Here is a 15,953-nt window from a genome sequence, read left to right on the forward strand (position 1 = left end):
AAAAAAAAACAAAAAAATAATAATAAATTAGAAGAACCGAGAGAGGGGAAAAAGTCTCTCCAACTCTATGAACAAAAATAAATAATATTATATCTCTTTTTCAGGGTGAAAGGAGGGGGTGGGGGGTGAGAAGGGGGTGGGGAGGGGAGCGGCTTGCATGATTAGGCACTGGCCAACTAAATCCCCTCACGAACTTAACATGACTTCTCTATTGAAGAACAAGATATAAAAAAAAAAAAAAGGAAAAGAGGAAAAAATATATATATTATCAATAATAATAATAATAATAATAAAATCCCAAGAAATGCTATACGTATACAGCATGGACCCTTCCTTCCTCTGGTTGCATGCTCGCCTGCAAGCCTCTGAGCTCACAAGCCGCAATGATTGCAGCACTGGGCCAAAGCACCTCAAACTTTTTTTCTTTTTTTTGGCTGACCCTTCTGTGGGGGGGAGGGGGGCCAAATTCTACGTCCACGAGAGCTTTTTTTTTTCTTTTGTTTTTCCTTTCCTCTGGAGTTCTACATGTTTTTGTTTGCTTTTATTTTTTTCCTAAAGTGGCCTCTCCAACCATAGTTTCTCTCCCCAGTGAAAACTGTGTGAAGTAAATACAATATATTGTATAAAGTAAACGCACTTTGAAGCAAGAATGAGAAGGCAGTATCAGCCAACCAAAACTTTTTTTTTTCTCCTGTCTGTAGCAATACCTGTATTCTCACACCAGCACTTTTATAAATATTACTTCTTTTTTTTTACGTTTTCTTTTTTTTTTTTGTAATTTTTTTTGGTATTTTTTTGTTTTGTTTTCTTTTTCTTTAAATATACATTAGTCAGAAGTCACAGTGGCACACCCATCTCGCTCCACCTGCCTCTAGGGGTCTATAATGTAGCTTTCCCTCATCCTCTACAATGCTCTTTTTCTCATTTTCCCCATTCATTGTTATGATCTCTCTCGTCACTCATTTCTCGTAGATTTCACCCCCAAGAGCTCTCCATTTTATACACACGCAAGCACAAACCAACAAACCACTGGCTCGTCATTGTTTATTTTATTCTATTTTGAAAGCAGAGTGAGAGACAAGAGAAGAGAGATGAGAGATTATATAATAATAATTATAATAATCATAATAATAATAATAATAATAATAATTATGGAAAAAAGAAAGAAAGAAAAAAACTAACTCTGAGCACTTTCTTTCTGTCACTCATCACCACTTGTATATGTATATGTATATATGTATATATAAATCTCTCTCTCTCTCTACCTCTCTCTTTCCTTCCCTTTCCTCACTCGCTTTTCGCACTTTCTCAGAAAGGGGAACTGACTGGCCCCCTCTGCACACTTCACCAACACCACTGCCATTAATTAGCTACTGGTTCGTGCCCTCTTGGGGTTGCTGGAGAGGTTGTCCTTGCTGGGGCGCTTCTTCGCCGCGTCGTTCTTGGTAGGCGACTCGTCTAGGCTGATCACCTCCACGCTGCTGCCCCCGCTGCGCCGCGTGGGTCTGGAGCCCACTTTGGTGATAGTGATCTCCTTACTTACTGTTGGCTGCTGCAAGAGGAATGGAGAGGGGAAGATGAGGCTGCTGTTCTTTGGGTTCCTTCAAAAATAAAAAGACACAGAGAATAGCCTGTCCAACTCTTAAGCGAGAGAAGCCGAGGTTTGGTAATGAGCTTTATTACTCTCTTCTGAATGTTCTTGCTTTAAAGCTTTCATCAAATATGGACTTTACTAACTTCAGCTTCAGTCTAATCATTAATCTAGTTTCCTAACTTCAACCAGAGTGATGAACGAGAACAAGTTATAACTGACTAGGGTATAAATAAACCTTTCTATGTTCTTCTAGAGAGGAAAACAATAAGCAATTTTTCTGTTGGAATGAAAACCTTCTTGAATGGAATGTCTTTCATAAGAACATGGTGGGAGGAAGTTCATTTATTGGGCTCGGCTACACAGTAACATGCCGCATATGTTGCTTGGGATTAGTGCCAAAGAATGGGGTCATAGTGTTACTGGACATAGCATTTAAGTTACTCACTGAATGGAAGAGGCAAGTGCGTGAATCTACGAGGAAAAATTAATTATGTTAAGTATTTAGGCAGCTTGAATATTGGTGGAAAAATACGCCAAAATGCAACGAATGGGTGAAGCCGTGGCGTAGCTGGTGACTACACAGGTGGTCGTAAAATGATTTGGCTACAACATGCAATTGCCAGCAAGGGGTAGCTGGTCAAATGGTGTCATCTCCACATTCGTCGTCAGAAGACAGCTTTAAACATATTCTTTAAAACCAAGACTGCAGCTGAGCCCTTTCTCTCTCTCTCTTCCTTAGCTAGACATCCTCCCACTCCAATCCCTCTTTCTATTCTTCTTCTCCTCTCTCTCTTTCCCACCTCCGTCCTCCCTTCCCTTCCCGATTCCTCGCTTTCGCACTCTTGCCCCCTTGCCTGCTTCCTTCTCCCCCATCCTACCCTCCCCTTTTCTATTCTCTATTCTATCCTTTTTTCCTCACTCCTCTCTCTCTCTCTTTTACCTCCCTCTCCACCTCTCTATCCCTATACAAATTCTCTCCTTTCTCTTCAAACCTTATTTCTCCCACCATCTCCCAACCCCCTTTGCTCTACCCTTCCCCTCTAACCCACCTCCTCCATCCCTTCCCATTCTTACTATCTCCATCCTCTTCTCACCCCCACTATCTCTACCCCTCCCCCAATACCACTTACCGTGCTTTCTCCCTTCTTTGTAGGCGCTGGCTTGTCTGGTTTGGTGTTTTTGGATGCAGGCTGCGGAATAATGGTGATCTCGTCATTGATTTTTAGCGGAGACTCAGTGGACCCTGAACCTACAGTGATGGAGAAAAGTGGTTAACTCTCAAGGTGATGTGTGGTTTGTTTAGTATTGCTACTATTTGCTAATCTGCTGCTGCGAAGGCTGGCTGTTAGGAGCTACTTACGCATGCGGTGTGAGGTTAGGAAAGCAGGAAAAGGGAGGGTGTGTGATCGATGCAGGGAGAGGGGAAGAGGAAAAGAGAATGGAAGAGAAAAAAATGAGGGAAGGAGGGAAAGAGGAGGGAAGAGGAGGGAGGAGAGAGAGAGGGAAAGAAGAGGGTAGGAGAGAGAGAGAGGGAAACAGGAGGGTAGGAGAGAGAGAGAGGGAAACAGGAGGGTAGGAGAGAGGATGAAAAAGAAAGGGAGAGAAAGAATGAAAGAAGGAAAAAGGAAGAGAGAAAGAGAAAAGAAATAAAAAAGAAAGAAAGAAGAGAGAAAGAAAAAATGAAAGAAGGAAGAGAGAAGAAAGAGAGAGAGAGAGAGAGAAGGAAAGAAGGAAGAAAAACAGCGATCATACACAGATGGGGAAAAGTATGAATGAGCAACCAAACGAAAGCTGTAAATAATGAATGAGCAAACAGAAAACTGCCGAGAAATTAAAATTCAAGCCACTCACACTGTCAAAACAAGTTACTCTCAACTGTCCATCAATATTCACCAGTAATAAACCCTACTATTAATCGTACTAAAGGGGAGTGTAATTATGACGATGTATATGTAAGACTGAAGCTAAATATGGAAATAAGGAAATAAAATCTATTCCTTAAAGCAAGTAAGGGTATTACTGGGCCTTGTAAAAAAAAAAAAAAAAAAAAAAAAAAAGTATATAAGTAACTTAGAGACTGCAAATGGGTTAACTTAATTTCAATTTCCTTAAATTAAAACAAAAAAATAAAAACAAACAATATTCAAGTCCTTGTTAGTGTGAAAGACTGCGATGACTTAAGCTCTTTTTAGTCAATGAAAGCAAAATGAATTCTTCATGTTATACAAACAACAACAGTGTCAGAGAAACAGCATTATTATGATAATTATTAGTGTGACCAAAAAGTGCTCATAATGATAATGAAAATAAAGTAATCTGGTCAAATCTTGAGAGAAAAAAACACATAAACAGTAATTACTCTAAAATATTCTTAAGTCTATGCTGTTAACATTACTTCCATTATCTTTATTAGCACTTATATGAAGCTTAATATTAACATTATAAGTATCAATTCCTCTATATCACTATACTGACAACCCCCACTAAAGATGCAAGTGATTATTTATCTTCAAATTTCTCCCACTTGCACTTACGTACCAATAACCCTTGCCCTAAGGTGACTGCTATGTGAATAATAGCAATTTTGTCATTTACACCTAGCATTGAGAGAAATACCATCCCTGCTGCCAGGTGGATATGTAGAAACTGCTATAACATCTCAAAATTACCTTGTGGATAACGGCCCCTAAAGCAGAGCAGAAACCTACCAGTAGTCAAGATAAAAGGCAAAGAAAAAGCTATGAACACTATAAATGATTATCGAGAAAAAACAGGTTATAAAAACACCTCGCACTACGACTGAATATTCTAATTCTGTTTTTCCTTTTTACTTGCCCCCCCCCCCCACCATTCCCTCAATCTAAATCAATCAAATCTTATCTATTTGATTGATTGTTTGTTTTTAACTTGCAAAACCTACTCTGACATTGGCAAAGTGACTAAGGAATCCTCTAAAAACTAGCCCATTTAAACTCTCATTATAATGCCTTTGGTATAACAATCAGCTGCCTTACAAACAATTCTTATAGTGGGGGAATGCCTGTATCCTAAGATAAAGCAATGACTTAACTTATAAACAGTAATATTAATAAAATACTTAACCGCATTAAGAATATTAACAAAAAAACAAAAAACAAAAACAAATGAAGTCAACAAAACCCCGTGAACAAACGTCAACAAAATACCCATTCGTTCCTTTCCTCCCCCCTTTACTATGAACCTTCTCTCCTCCACTCCCTCCCTCCCTCCCTCCTCCGATTCTGGAAAAGATCCCTCCTCGGTCTGAGTGTAAATGACAAAAGAACAGAAAAGAAAAAAAAAAGAAAAAAAAGAAAGGAAAAGTAAAGAAAAAGAAAAAAGAATTACCCTATTCCCCCCCTCCCCTCCCCCCTTCCCTCCTCACTCCTCCTCCTTCCCCCTGTTTCCTCCTCCTTTCTTCCTACCTTTCTTCCTTCCTTCCTCTTCCCTTTTGCTCTCTTCCTCCTCCCTCTCTGAAAGGAAAAACAATATCCTTCATGCTATCTAACTCAATATATATTCTTTTCATCTGTATTCTGTTTCTCTTCTTTCTTTTCCTGTATTAGCCCTTTGGATCATACCTTCCAACACTTTGGGACTTTACAATGTCTATTAATTATGTAATCTTTTATTATGGCTTTTCTTACTCAATGTTGCAACAAATCTGAGAGATTTTTAACCCAATGCTGCAGGGGAGGGCATGTAAGCACATGCCTTGCCCACTGTGAGTCTAGTTTATTAATTGTCTTTACACACAGATGACTCCACAAGTGCTTAGTCACCAAGGAATCAAATACTATTAGTAAATGTTAACACAATAATAATGATTATGTCTCAAATAATAACAGCATCAGCAACTAATAAAAATATCCCCAAAATGTAAGTTAAGGGGAAATCCAGCAATGTCATGAGGTCTACTAAATGACTCCCTGGTGGCTGAGCACTTATGGAACCATCTAAGCGTAAATACATTTGTCAAAACAACACTACAGTGAACAGTAAGTGTTACCAGCAGCACTGGGTTAAAACTAAAATTTCAAGCAAACATAGTGCAATATTTCCCCTTCTAATCACATTCTCTATCTGTTTACATAAAGCAAATTTACTGAAAACACATCTAAAGTTGACAAAATGAATGTGTAAATATATCAATCATTATGACAACGATTATAACAATAACAAAAACAATAATAATAATAATAATAAACCACATACGAACATTTCTTGTCTGGAATCTCAATACAACTGTTCCCACTGATTAAGCTTTCCTTTTCCTGCTATCAATATAACCAGAGGCAGAAGCTTCTAAAACACTATCTTACTTGACTTGTCTCAGCTGAAATAACCCATATTTACTTGAACTGTAAATTACATGAAAACAATAACAAAATGGAGGCAAATTATAGAAAGTCTACATAAATGAATTAGCTACCTGATGATGCATAGAGCAGAAAACAACAATAACAATTATAATATCAACGGCAAAACAAATAACCTATAGACAAGAACAAATATAAACACATAAATGAATAAATAAAAAAAATAAACAAATAAACATACCACCAAACTGCAAAAACAGCACACCCCCTCCCCCCCTCCTTCCCTCCCTTCCTCCCCCCTCCCGCCAGCCCACCCTCATCCCTACCCCAAAGCGGCCAAAACACTCACCACTGCTCTGCTTCTTCCCGCTCTCCCCCTTATTTTTGTTGACGACCGAGTGGGCAGAGTACACGTGATTCTCAAACAGCCGATACATGTTGAACGTCGCGGTACACACTGTGCACTTGTAGGACAGGTGTGCAGGTTTGAGAGTCATCTTGTGGTCTCTGCTCACGTGGTTAAGGAGTTTCCACTGGAACACCTGTGAAGGAGACGGACATTCATGTGTCTGCAAGTGATCTTTCACACACACAGAAATGGATATGAATGAGGTAGCAGTTTCCAAGTGTGCTGAAGATGAGGTGTGAGCAATGCAGCGCGATGCCATGAGTACAGGAAAGTGAAGTGTGAAAACCACAGGTACTTTGCATACAGGAAAACAGGTGAGTAATACTCATGGTGTACAGAAAAAAAAAGTATAAATATTTGTAAAATGGATATAAAGCTACACAGAACTGGTGAAAACATGTGTATATGTGTATAGCAGGAAAGGGTAAACTCAATAAATAAATAAATACTTGATATCATATCATATAGGCTAAAGGTTCCTCTGAACTATACTGTTGCAAAAAACAATAGCTCGTCCAAGTGAATAGCGTAAACAGAATGAATATTCCCCTCATTGAAACCCTATGCAGCAGAAACAGTGTTGCACATCAAAATTAGGACATGAGGAAAAGGAAAAAGAAGAAGAAGATGAAGAAGATCCCAAGCTATCTACTCCCTGTAATATACATACAACATATTTTCTCTAAAGAATGAAAAATCATCAACAAAAATAAAGAAATCTTACCTTTCCGCAGATGGGACACCGGCCTGCATCCTTGCCCTTGTTTGCGGCTTCCTGCATGGATGACGTGACCAGCCCATGGGTTCCCAGAAGGTGCCGCTCCAAACCCTGAAAGATTGACAAGTGTGAGCATGAGAGACCAGTGTACACTGAGAGGCAGAATTACATCATTCAGAAGAGGTGAAGCCGAGTGTAATAATTAAGAGAAAAATTTGAAAAGAAATTATTCTAGTCTTCCATCAACAGACAGAGATTATAAACAACAGAAGACTCTAAAACCTTATAGAGAAAGCTAAATTTCAATATCTAAAAACAAGAGTGAGGCAAAATATACACACCATAATAAAACACCATTCTCCTAACCAACAATCATCACAGACAAAGTGTTCATAAAAAATCCCAAACCTCACTAGAGCCTACAACATTAACCCCCCCTACCACCCACCCTCCTACCCCTCTAAAGTCCAAATACATTCCCCCTCTCCTTGCTTCCTCTCTCTGCCTACCTGATCGGTGAAGAATCGGTGCTGGCACTTCTGGCAGTTGAGCGGGGGGCGGTTGTAAATCATCTTGGGGTGGATTTTCACCTTGTGGATCAGGTTCATGTGGTTCCGTAACTGCTCCAGGTCCTGTGAGAAAGGGGCGGGTGGGGTTAGAGACGAGAGAGGGCTCAATATGACTAAATAACAATTACAATTACAGCATATATAACGATCGTTATGAAGATGATGAAGTATATGATAATCACGTTAACCATAGTCAACACCATCCATATCTGCTCGACAATCGCTTACCTTAATATAACCATCACAGATCTCGCATATGACAAAGGACGGTTTCCCGCTGGAGTCGCGCGTCGGGGTGGCTCCCTTGCTCACGCTCTGGGCCTGCTGCCCGGCCCGTGGGAGGGGCGTGATGGATATGCTGGGTTGCTGTGGAGACTTCGTGTTCCCAGCCTTGCTTTGTACACTCTGTGGGGAGGGAGAAAAGTGCCGGATGCCGGTGGTTAGATTGGGCACGGGGAGGAGAGAGAGAATGCAGGGAGGGAGCAGGGGGGAGGGAGTCAATGTGGGAGGGGAGGGGAAGGGAAAACAAGAAGCTGGAAGAGGTGTGGGAGAGTGGAGAGGGAGGGAGGATGCCAAAGAGAGGGGGGAGGAGGAGGGAGGGAGGGAGGGAGGAAGGGAGGGAGAGAGAGGGGAGAGGGGGGTGGGGGGCAGAGAAATGTGAATAGTTGTGTAATGCAGACAAAAATACTAAATAAAATGTGAAAATCAAAGAGTGACCTCCACACACATGCAAAAGATAGCTATTAACAAAAATCCCCTAACCCTTTCAGTCCTACCAATAACTAGGCATACAGGGAAGCTGACAGAGAGAGACAGAGAGAGAAAAAATAAAATAAAAATAAAAAAACAATTGAAAAAGAAAGAAAAACTATATATATAATAGAAAAAAAAAATTATATATCAATAACAGGTAAAACCAGATGAAATACTGTATCTGATTATCGTTTTAGAGGAACAGAGTGGGAGAGAGTGTGCAAAAAAGTAGTATCATAATATATACAACCTCTTAAAAATCAATTTACCTTTATGTTCTTTTCTGCTCTCTCACTAGACCGCAGAGGAAAGTCTTTAACAAAATTGGTGCTACATGTTAACACAACATTACCTTACTTCATCCTAAATGCTTTCTATAATATGTACTTTTTTCCCTCATGTACAATGATGCTTACATGGTGTCACTGCAATAGCTATAGTCTTTCCCCTTTGCCTGACCCTGTCAACAAGCTAGATGCCAAGTCAAATCTTGAATATCGTCTGAGATGATGATTTTAACATTGCCTCACCATAATTTCAAGGGTAACCAGCGTTAATGAATTTAGTTGGAACGCAGATAATGAGGCTTTGTTCACACAGTGAGATTTCTATTCCATCTTAATCCCATCACTTCGAATTCATGTACTGTCCCCTGTAGTTTTTTGTGAATTTTGTTACATACAGATGGCTCCACGTGTGTTCAGCCACCAAGGAGTCTATCAGTAGGCCCGAGTGACCTTGATTTCCCCATTCCATGAAATTGCGGGCAAAATGAGTTTGTATTAGTCTTAGTAACATTAAAGACAACGAAATAATACAAAAGAAACTTTCCAAAAATCAAGGAAAAGGGTAAACAGGTGAGATAGGTAGGGCTAATAACTGACTCCTTGGTGACTAAGCACTTATAGAGCCATCTATGTGTAATGACAATAAATAAACTTATATCACGGTGGGCATTGCATGTATTCCACTGGGTTAACAAATTTTGTCTCCCCCTACAGGAATAAAGGACCAAGAAGCATCCTCCCTCCCCCCCTTCCTCCCTCTCTATCTCTGTCTCTCTCAGTCCCAACCTGTCAATTTCTTTCAAGTTGGTTACTTCATAGTCAGCAGACTGAAAATAAAACTGCTACACTGAAGCCTTATAGATCAAAGGCTCTGTACCCAAGTTGTTGGTTAAAAACAAAAATAAAATCACTTACTCTTTACTTACAAAAATAATACTTACAAGCACTTTCCACAAAAGATATCTCTTTATTTTAAATGCCTGAACAGAGAATAAATGTATGTCAAATGATAACATAAATGTATCCTAACTTCTTACCAATAGAATCCCAATGAAACGGGGGGAAAAAAAAGCCACCCCACACTAAAAAGTAATTCACATTCTCCTGTGAACCTACTTTGCACTGCAGCCATATAATTTGAGCCTGTAAGCATCTGCAACTCACCTTGCAACAAATATCACAGCTCACTAGACTCTACCCAGTATCTAAATGATGACCAATTTCATTTCAGCAACATATTCACTGGGTCTCAATTACTTCCCTGGCTAAAGCTAGCTACTCCCCCTCCCCTATATATACACACATGTCAATAAATACATATGCAGTAATAGTAAGAACATTACTCTCCCTTCAGAGTTTCTTACCTGTTGTTCCACACGTCCTCAAGGGTAAAATTATGAGCAATAATCATCTGCTCCCTTCTACAAAACTGCCTGCCCATCTATAAAACTCTGTCCTTCTCATCATCAAAATCTGAGTTCGACCACATCTTTCATTCTGTGGCCAGGTTCCCTTTCTTGAATGAATTAACTTGGGAGAAAATCCTCTTCCATCTAGCATTAACTTGCAAAAAACACCCTTCTCTTTGACATCAATTTGTAAAAAAAAAATCTTGAATGAATTATCTAAGAAAAAAAAAAAAAACTCTTCCCTTTTGTATCAACTTTCAATGGAATCAACTACACAAGCAAAAACAGTAATAAAATGCCTTTTCACCCTTAGCCCCTCCCCTACATTATTTGTTTTCTGTTGCTGGACAGACTGACCTCATCACCTACCTCAAACTCTGGGCTTTTACCTTCTACTTTTCCGATAACTCAAGGACTGACCTTATAAGAGACAGACAGATCCTGGACTCACCTGTATGGTGATGGAGGAGGAGGCGGCCAGTCCAGGAATGAGGCTAACTGGCGAAGTTGAAGAGGACGGTAAGATTCGAGGGACTCGCGCTGCCGACTGTGAAGATACGGAAACACTGCTGACTGAGGAAGCGGCGCCAGACATGGGGACCAGGTGCCCATTGACAAGCTGTGGGTTGCCAACAACACACACGATAATGCTTCCCAAAGGAGACATGGGAAAACACACAAATTACGTCTTAAAAGGGACAACAAGGAAAATCACTTCTTGTCTTTTCTTTTTTCTTTTCTCTATGGCTTTATGACTTGAAATGGCTCTTTCCCCTTATTAATGAACTTCAGTTTTATCTTTCACCCTTTAAAAAACTTGTCTCTGTATCTACTGCCCCAAACTCCCTTCCCTTTGTCACTAGAAAAGTCCATAAGTAAAGTAAACACGTACAGTACAATTAAGCATACGTGGCTATGCTCACTGTGCCTGCAAGCGTAACTTAAAAAGTAAAGAGGATCTCTACGAAAATAAATGGCGGGTTAAAAAAAATATATGTAAAAATAAAGAAGTAACGAACTCAAATGACGTAATTTATGCATGTTCCCAAAGACGGGTTATTTTCCGAGGCAGATAACCCGCCTTCCCGAAGCACTATCTGCGATTCCTGGCTGCTGGCTAGATCGAGGCTGACCCACAAGTGCAATGGAGCAGTTTTTCCTGATAATGTATTTCTGATTCTAAAACATTTATTATGGGCTCTCCCTCATTTTCTCCATTCCATCTTTCATTCCTCCCCGATTAATCCCCTCCAAATTTCTTATCAGCCAAGTTGCGAGCTCAGCAGCCAAGGACCTTGCTAATTGCTGCATAACCCCGGGACTGGTTGGCAAAGCTTCAGACTGACATCATCATGCACCCAAGGAAGGAACACCTCTTTGTACAGGAATATCATGAATAAGAGGAGCATATTCGAGTAGATAACAAAAGAGTTATTATCAATACTATCACTGTTATTATTTCCATCATTACCACTACTATCATTTGTGTAATCGTAAATGACAGTAATGACAAAACTGACAATGTATATCAATTATTATAACATTAATAACAATAAAGGAATGACAATAACAATTCAATAAAATAACTCTCGTCTATCATCACCACCTCAGACTGATGACCCAGATGAAGCTTTGCCTCCCGTCCGTTACCAGAACAATTCAAACAGCAAAAACAAAACAAAAAGAACAGCAATCAAATACAGAAAGAAGAGGGCAAGAGCTCACAGACGATGCAGTGAAAGCAACAGAGAAAGAATGAGAGAGGAGGAGGAACGAGGGCCATGCGATCACCTCTGGGGTCGGCTGGTGCTGACCGCCGCCACGCAGCATTCCTCTGCTGTTGTCATTATTCAATATTAATAACACAAATACAACAAAATTAGGAACAAAAGAAAAATTGGGTTGTTAGTAATGCTCCTTCAAGCCAAAAGCTGTCAAGGGGTTGGCACAATTCTGGAAATGACGGAAGTAAGCAACAAAAAGTAAAATACAGTGATACTTATATGAAATAGTAAATAACACTAGAAAAAAAAGGAAAATGTATACATACTATATGTATATATATATATATATATATATATATATATATATATATATATATATATATATATATAATTTTATATATATAAAGGTATATATAGATGTGTATATATCAAGTATCCATTGCCAGGCAGATATATAAATACACAACTAAAGAATATATAGTAAATATCAATTGATCATGATAACTTTACATGCAAGCATTAATAACAAAAAATCACTGATATCACTGAATCGGAAAGCAAAAAAAGATAAAAGAGGGAAAGAGTTCAAGACATTAACACTTACACCAGGAAATGTCAGGTCTACAACGCAACACCAAAAAAACAAACAAACAAACACGGTAAAACCAATATTCAAGCGCATGGGTTAGTCAACTGCTGCAGACAACACAAGCGAACCGGTCTCACAATGCGTGTATCTACCGCAGTCTATCGCAACGGGAAAAAGAAAAGTTCAAGAGATATACCCCTTCTTATGAAACACAATCAGCTAATAGTCTGAGTATTTACCAACATCGTGGATAACTTGTCTAGTTTGAGACTGTTGTTCTGAAGCGGATGTGAAGTGTTTTCTAACTTTAAAAAGGGGTGGACTGATGTAAACTTTCTTCTAAAGTAAATTTCCTTGCTTACAATTACTATTCTCTTTCTCTATGTACTGTAATTTGATAACTCATGTTGAGAGAAAAAAAAAAAATAAATAAATAAATAAATAAATTACTGACTGGAAAGCATACACTTATATATATATATTTGACAAAAAATAAATAAATAAATAAATAAAAAAGTTCATTCAACAGTTTCGCCTTTCGTGAGTTGTCGCAGCACAGCCTCTGACCCCATACTTACGTGGAACATCTGGTTGCCGAGTGTGAATTGTTGTGTGTTTCCTGCCACCTGCTGTACCAGGTTGCCAGCTGTCGTCGTCACTCCTCGCGCCTGATATAGGAGTGACCCGGCATTCCCTGTTGGGAGAAACAGGTGGTGGCATGTAAGATATTTGTGTAATTGGTAAGGAATTTCCTTATGGCATACTCATGGTCTTTCCAGTGATATCTGTAACATGCAACATTCTTGTACATTATCATTATAATAACATCATATTACAACAAAAATCCCAAATTGATCTTGCACAACAAATTATATAACATATCCAAACATATCCCGTTGCTATGCACTATCTCCCTTGTCCCGTGCCTCCCCCCACACCCTCCTCCTCACCCACCTGCCGTCCCGACTCGCCCTTGGTTGGGCGACTGGCCTGTGTTTTTGTACGAACCCACGGGCCGCCCTCGTCCCCGTCCCGCAGCTGCCGCCGCCGCTGCCGACGCTGACGTGAGGATGTTTGAGGCGACGGCCGTTTGGAGGTTGAGGTTCATGCCTGATAGGCCCTTGGGCAAAAGGTTAGGCATCTTGACTGGCTCGAAGGCCTTGCCTAACGTGTTGGGGCGCCCACGGTGTACCTGTCCATGGGGGGTTGTTAGTATCCTGTAGGACTGATGGTTGAAAGTATCAACTACAGTTTCTTCAGAGAAATACACATATAAATATGTATATATTGTATTTTGTGTTTGCATGTATTATATGTATACATGTATGTATGTATGTATATATATATATATATATATTATTATTATATAATATATATATTATATATATATATATAATATATATAATATATTATAATTACATTATATATATACATATATATACACACATATATATATATAACACAACATATATAAATATAATATCATATATATATATATATAACACATATATATATATACATAATACATATATATAATATATATATACATAATTATATATATATAATATAATATATATATATAATATATATATATTATATATATATATTATAAATATATATAATATATATATATTATATATATATATATATACATATATATATATATATATATATTATATATATTATACAATATAATTATATATATATACTATAAATATATATATATATTATAATATACATATATATATGATATATATATATATATATATATATATATATTTATATATATTATATTTATATATATAGATAATATAATAATATACAATATGTATATATAATATATATAATATATAAATATATATATACATATATACATATATATATATATATACTATATATATATATATATATATATATATATATATATATATATATATACATATATATATATATATATATACATATATATATATATATATACATATATATATATATACATACACATAAACCACTCAAGAATAATATTGTCAATATTCAGCATCAAATATTGCCATTATATATCACATTTTAGCATTTACTCATAACAATGAGAGAGAGAGATAGGAGAGAGAAAAATAGAAGAAATAGAAAGGACAGAGGAGAAAAGAAACAGGCAAAAAAGAAGGACAGGAAAAGGGAAAGTGAGGAAGAGCAGACCTCCAGAGAAAATGAGACAGGCGGAGACAGAGAGAACAAAAAACACGAAACGCCACATGCCTTGGGAATCTTGGCCGGAGGTTCCCAGTCTATGAGTTCGCAGTTCTTCTCAGGCTTGTACTTCTTGCTGCACGAGAAGGAGTGGCGTGTCATCTTGGATTTGTTGTTGTCCTCATAGGGGCAGAGTGAGCACTGGAAGAAGGCCGGGGCACGCTCCAGGCGGCCCCTTACGTTGTGTTCTGCCTCCATGTGGAACAAGATTACCTGCGCAGGTGAACGGCCGGAAAGGTCCAGGGTTAGGGCAGGAGTAGCTTGTTATAATGGATGCATTTACAAATGTACTTTCTTTTATACATATACTCTAACTGAATATACATACAGAAATGTATTTCTTTTTTGTGTATCCACGTCTTTGTCACATATATTCTGTGAGAGATGCATAGTAGGTAGGCTAATAAGAATAATCATAACAGCAACAACAACAAACCTATTGACAGCAGTAATGAAGGCTATAATAACGTTACCCCACATTCTCGTACTCACCTGAGGTCCGCGGGTCTCAAAATCGCAGAAGTTGCACTTGTATGTGTAGTTGACCATGTGGGGAGACTCCAAGTGTCGGTCCATCACCATTTCACTCTCCGTCTTGAAGTTGCAGAACTTGCAGGTCTTGAGCGGCAGGTGTAAGTGCGCATTCTTCTCACGGGTAATGCCCAGCTGCTTCTCTAACAACTTCACGGACAGCTATGGGTGGGGAAGGGGCAGAGGGTGAGGTAATTATATATGTCAGGGCAACTACTGCATCCTCAGGATTTCAGTATTAAAAAAAGGTTTATGGTCTACGTTGTCCCCAATTTCGATATAAATATAGGTCTGATTTTTTGCAGTTCTCTTTTACCCTAATATTTCTAATCTTACTCTGCTCCCCTTCCTCTTGCCATATTCAGTCATTATCTCTTGATTTATTTAAGGGTTTCACTCTAACACTATAAAAAATAGACGAACACACCTGCAAACAATCAATTGCAAAAGCTACAAACCAAACACGTCGCATACAACCCTAAATAAAAAACCACAAACGTAAAAAAAAAGAAAAAAAGAAGAAGAAAAAAAAAAAGACTCACAATGCCTTCCTTGGACGGAGACGTTTTCATCTTCTCTAGCTTCTTCTTCTGCATTCTGAGGAGGTCCGACTGGAGGAATTCCTGCGCCTGGTTGAGGCCGAGGTCCAGGAAGAACTTGCCGAGGGAGCTGCGGTAGTAGGGCTCCCATCTGCCAAGTGAAGGGGGGTGGGGGATGGGGGAAGGGGATAGTTAGCAATGCCGTTGAATTAAGGATTCTTGTGAAAAATTTACGAATAATTAGTGG

At 38.5% G+C, this 15,953-nt stretch overlaps 1 protein-coding gene across 15 annotated transcripts in view; it reads right to left on the minus strand.

The window, feature by feature from the left end:
• Window positions 1-526: 526 nt before the first annotated feature.
• The window catches only part of LOC119598218 (MOG interacting and ectopic P-granules protein 1-like), a 28,491-nt gene continuing 13,064 nt past the window's right edge, over window positions 527-15,953 (minus strand). For 4 of the 15 annotated variants that reach the window (XM_037947852.1, XM_037947847.1, XM_037947855.1 and 1 more), the window contains exons 5-17: window positions 15,710-15,857; window positions 15,129-15,329; window positions 14,646-14,849; window positions 13,344-13,614; window positions 12,968-13,083; window positions 10,528-10,695; window positions 7,856-8,032; window positions 7,568-7,690; window positions 7,065-7,169; window positions 6,281-6,473; window positions 5,038-5,085; window positions 2,725-2,843; window positions 527-1,552 (exon numbers count right to left, since the gene is read on the minus strand). In XM_037947852.1, coding sequence (XP_037803780.1) covers window positions 1,367-1,552; window positions 2,725-2,843; window positions 5,038-5,085; window positions 6,281-6,473; window positions 7,065-7,169; window positions 7,568-7,690; window positions 7,856-8,032; window positions 10,528-10,695; window positions 12,968-13,083; window positions 13,344-13,614; window positions 14,646-14,849; window positions 15,129-15,329; window positions 15,710-15,857 — 2,059 coding nt within the window. In that variant the 3' untranslated portion in view covers window positions 527-1,366. The remainder of the gene's footprint in view (window positions 1,553-2,724; window positions 2,844-5,037; window positions 5,086-6,280; window positions 6,474-7,064; window positions 7,170-7,567; window positions 7,691-7,855; window positions 8,033-10,527; window positions 10,696-12,967; window positions 13,084-13,343; window positions 13,615-14,645; window positions 14,850-15,128; window positions 15,330-15,709; window positions 15,858-15,953) is intronic. The other 11 variants (XM_037947859.1, XM_037947858.1, XM_037947853.1 and 8 more) reach the window with 5 other exon arrangements.

Source organism: Penaeus monodon, chromosome 41, assembly GCF_015228065.2.
Source record: "Penaeus monodon isolate SGIC_2016 chromosome 41, NSTDA_Pmon_1, whole genome shotgun sequence".
Lineage (NCBI taxonomy): Eukaryota > Metazoa > Arthropoda > Malacostraca > Decapoda > Penaeidae > Penaeus > Penaeus monodon.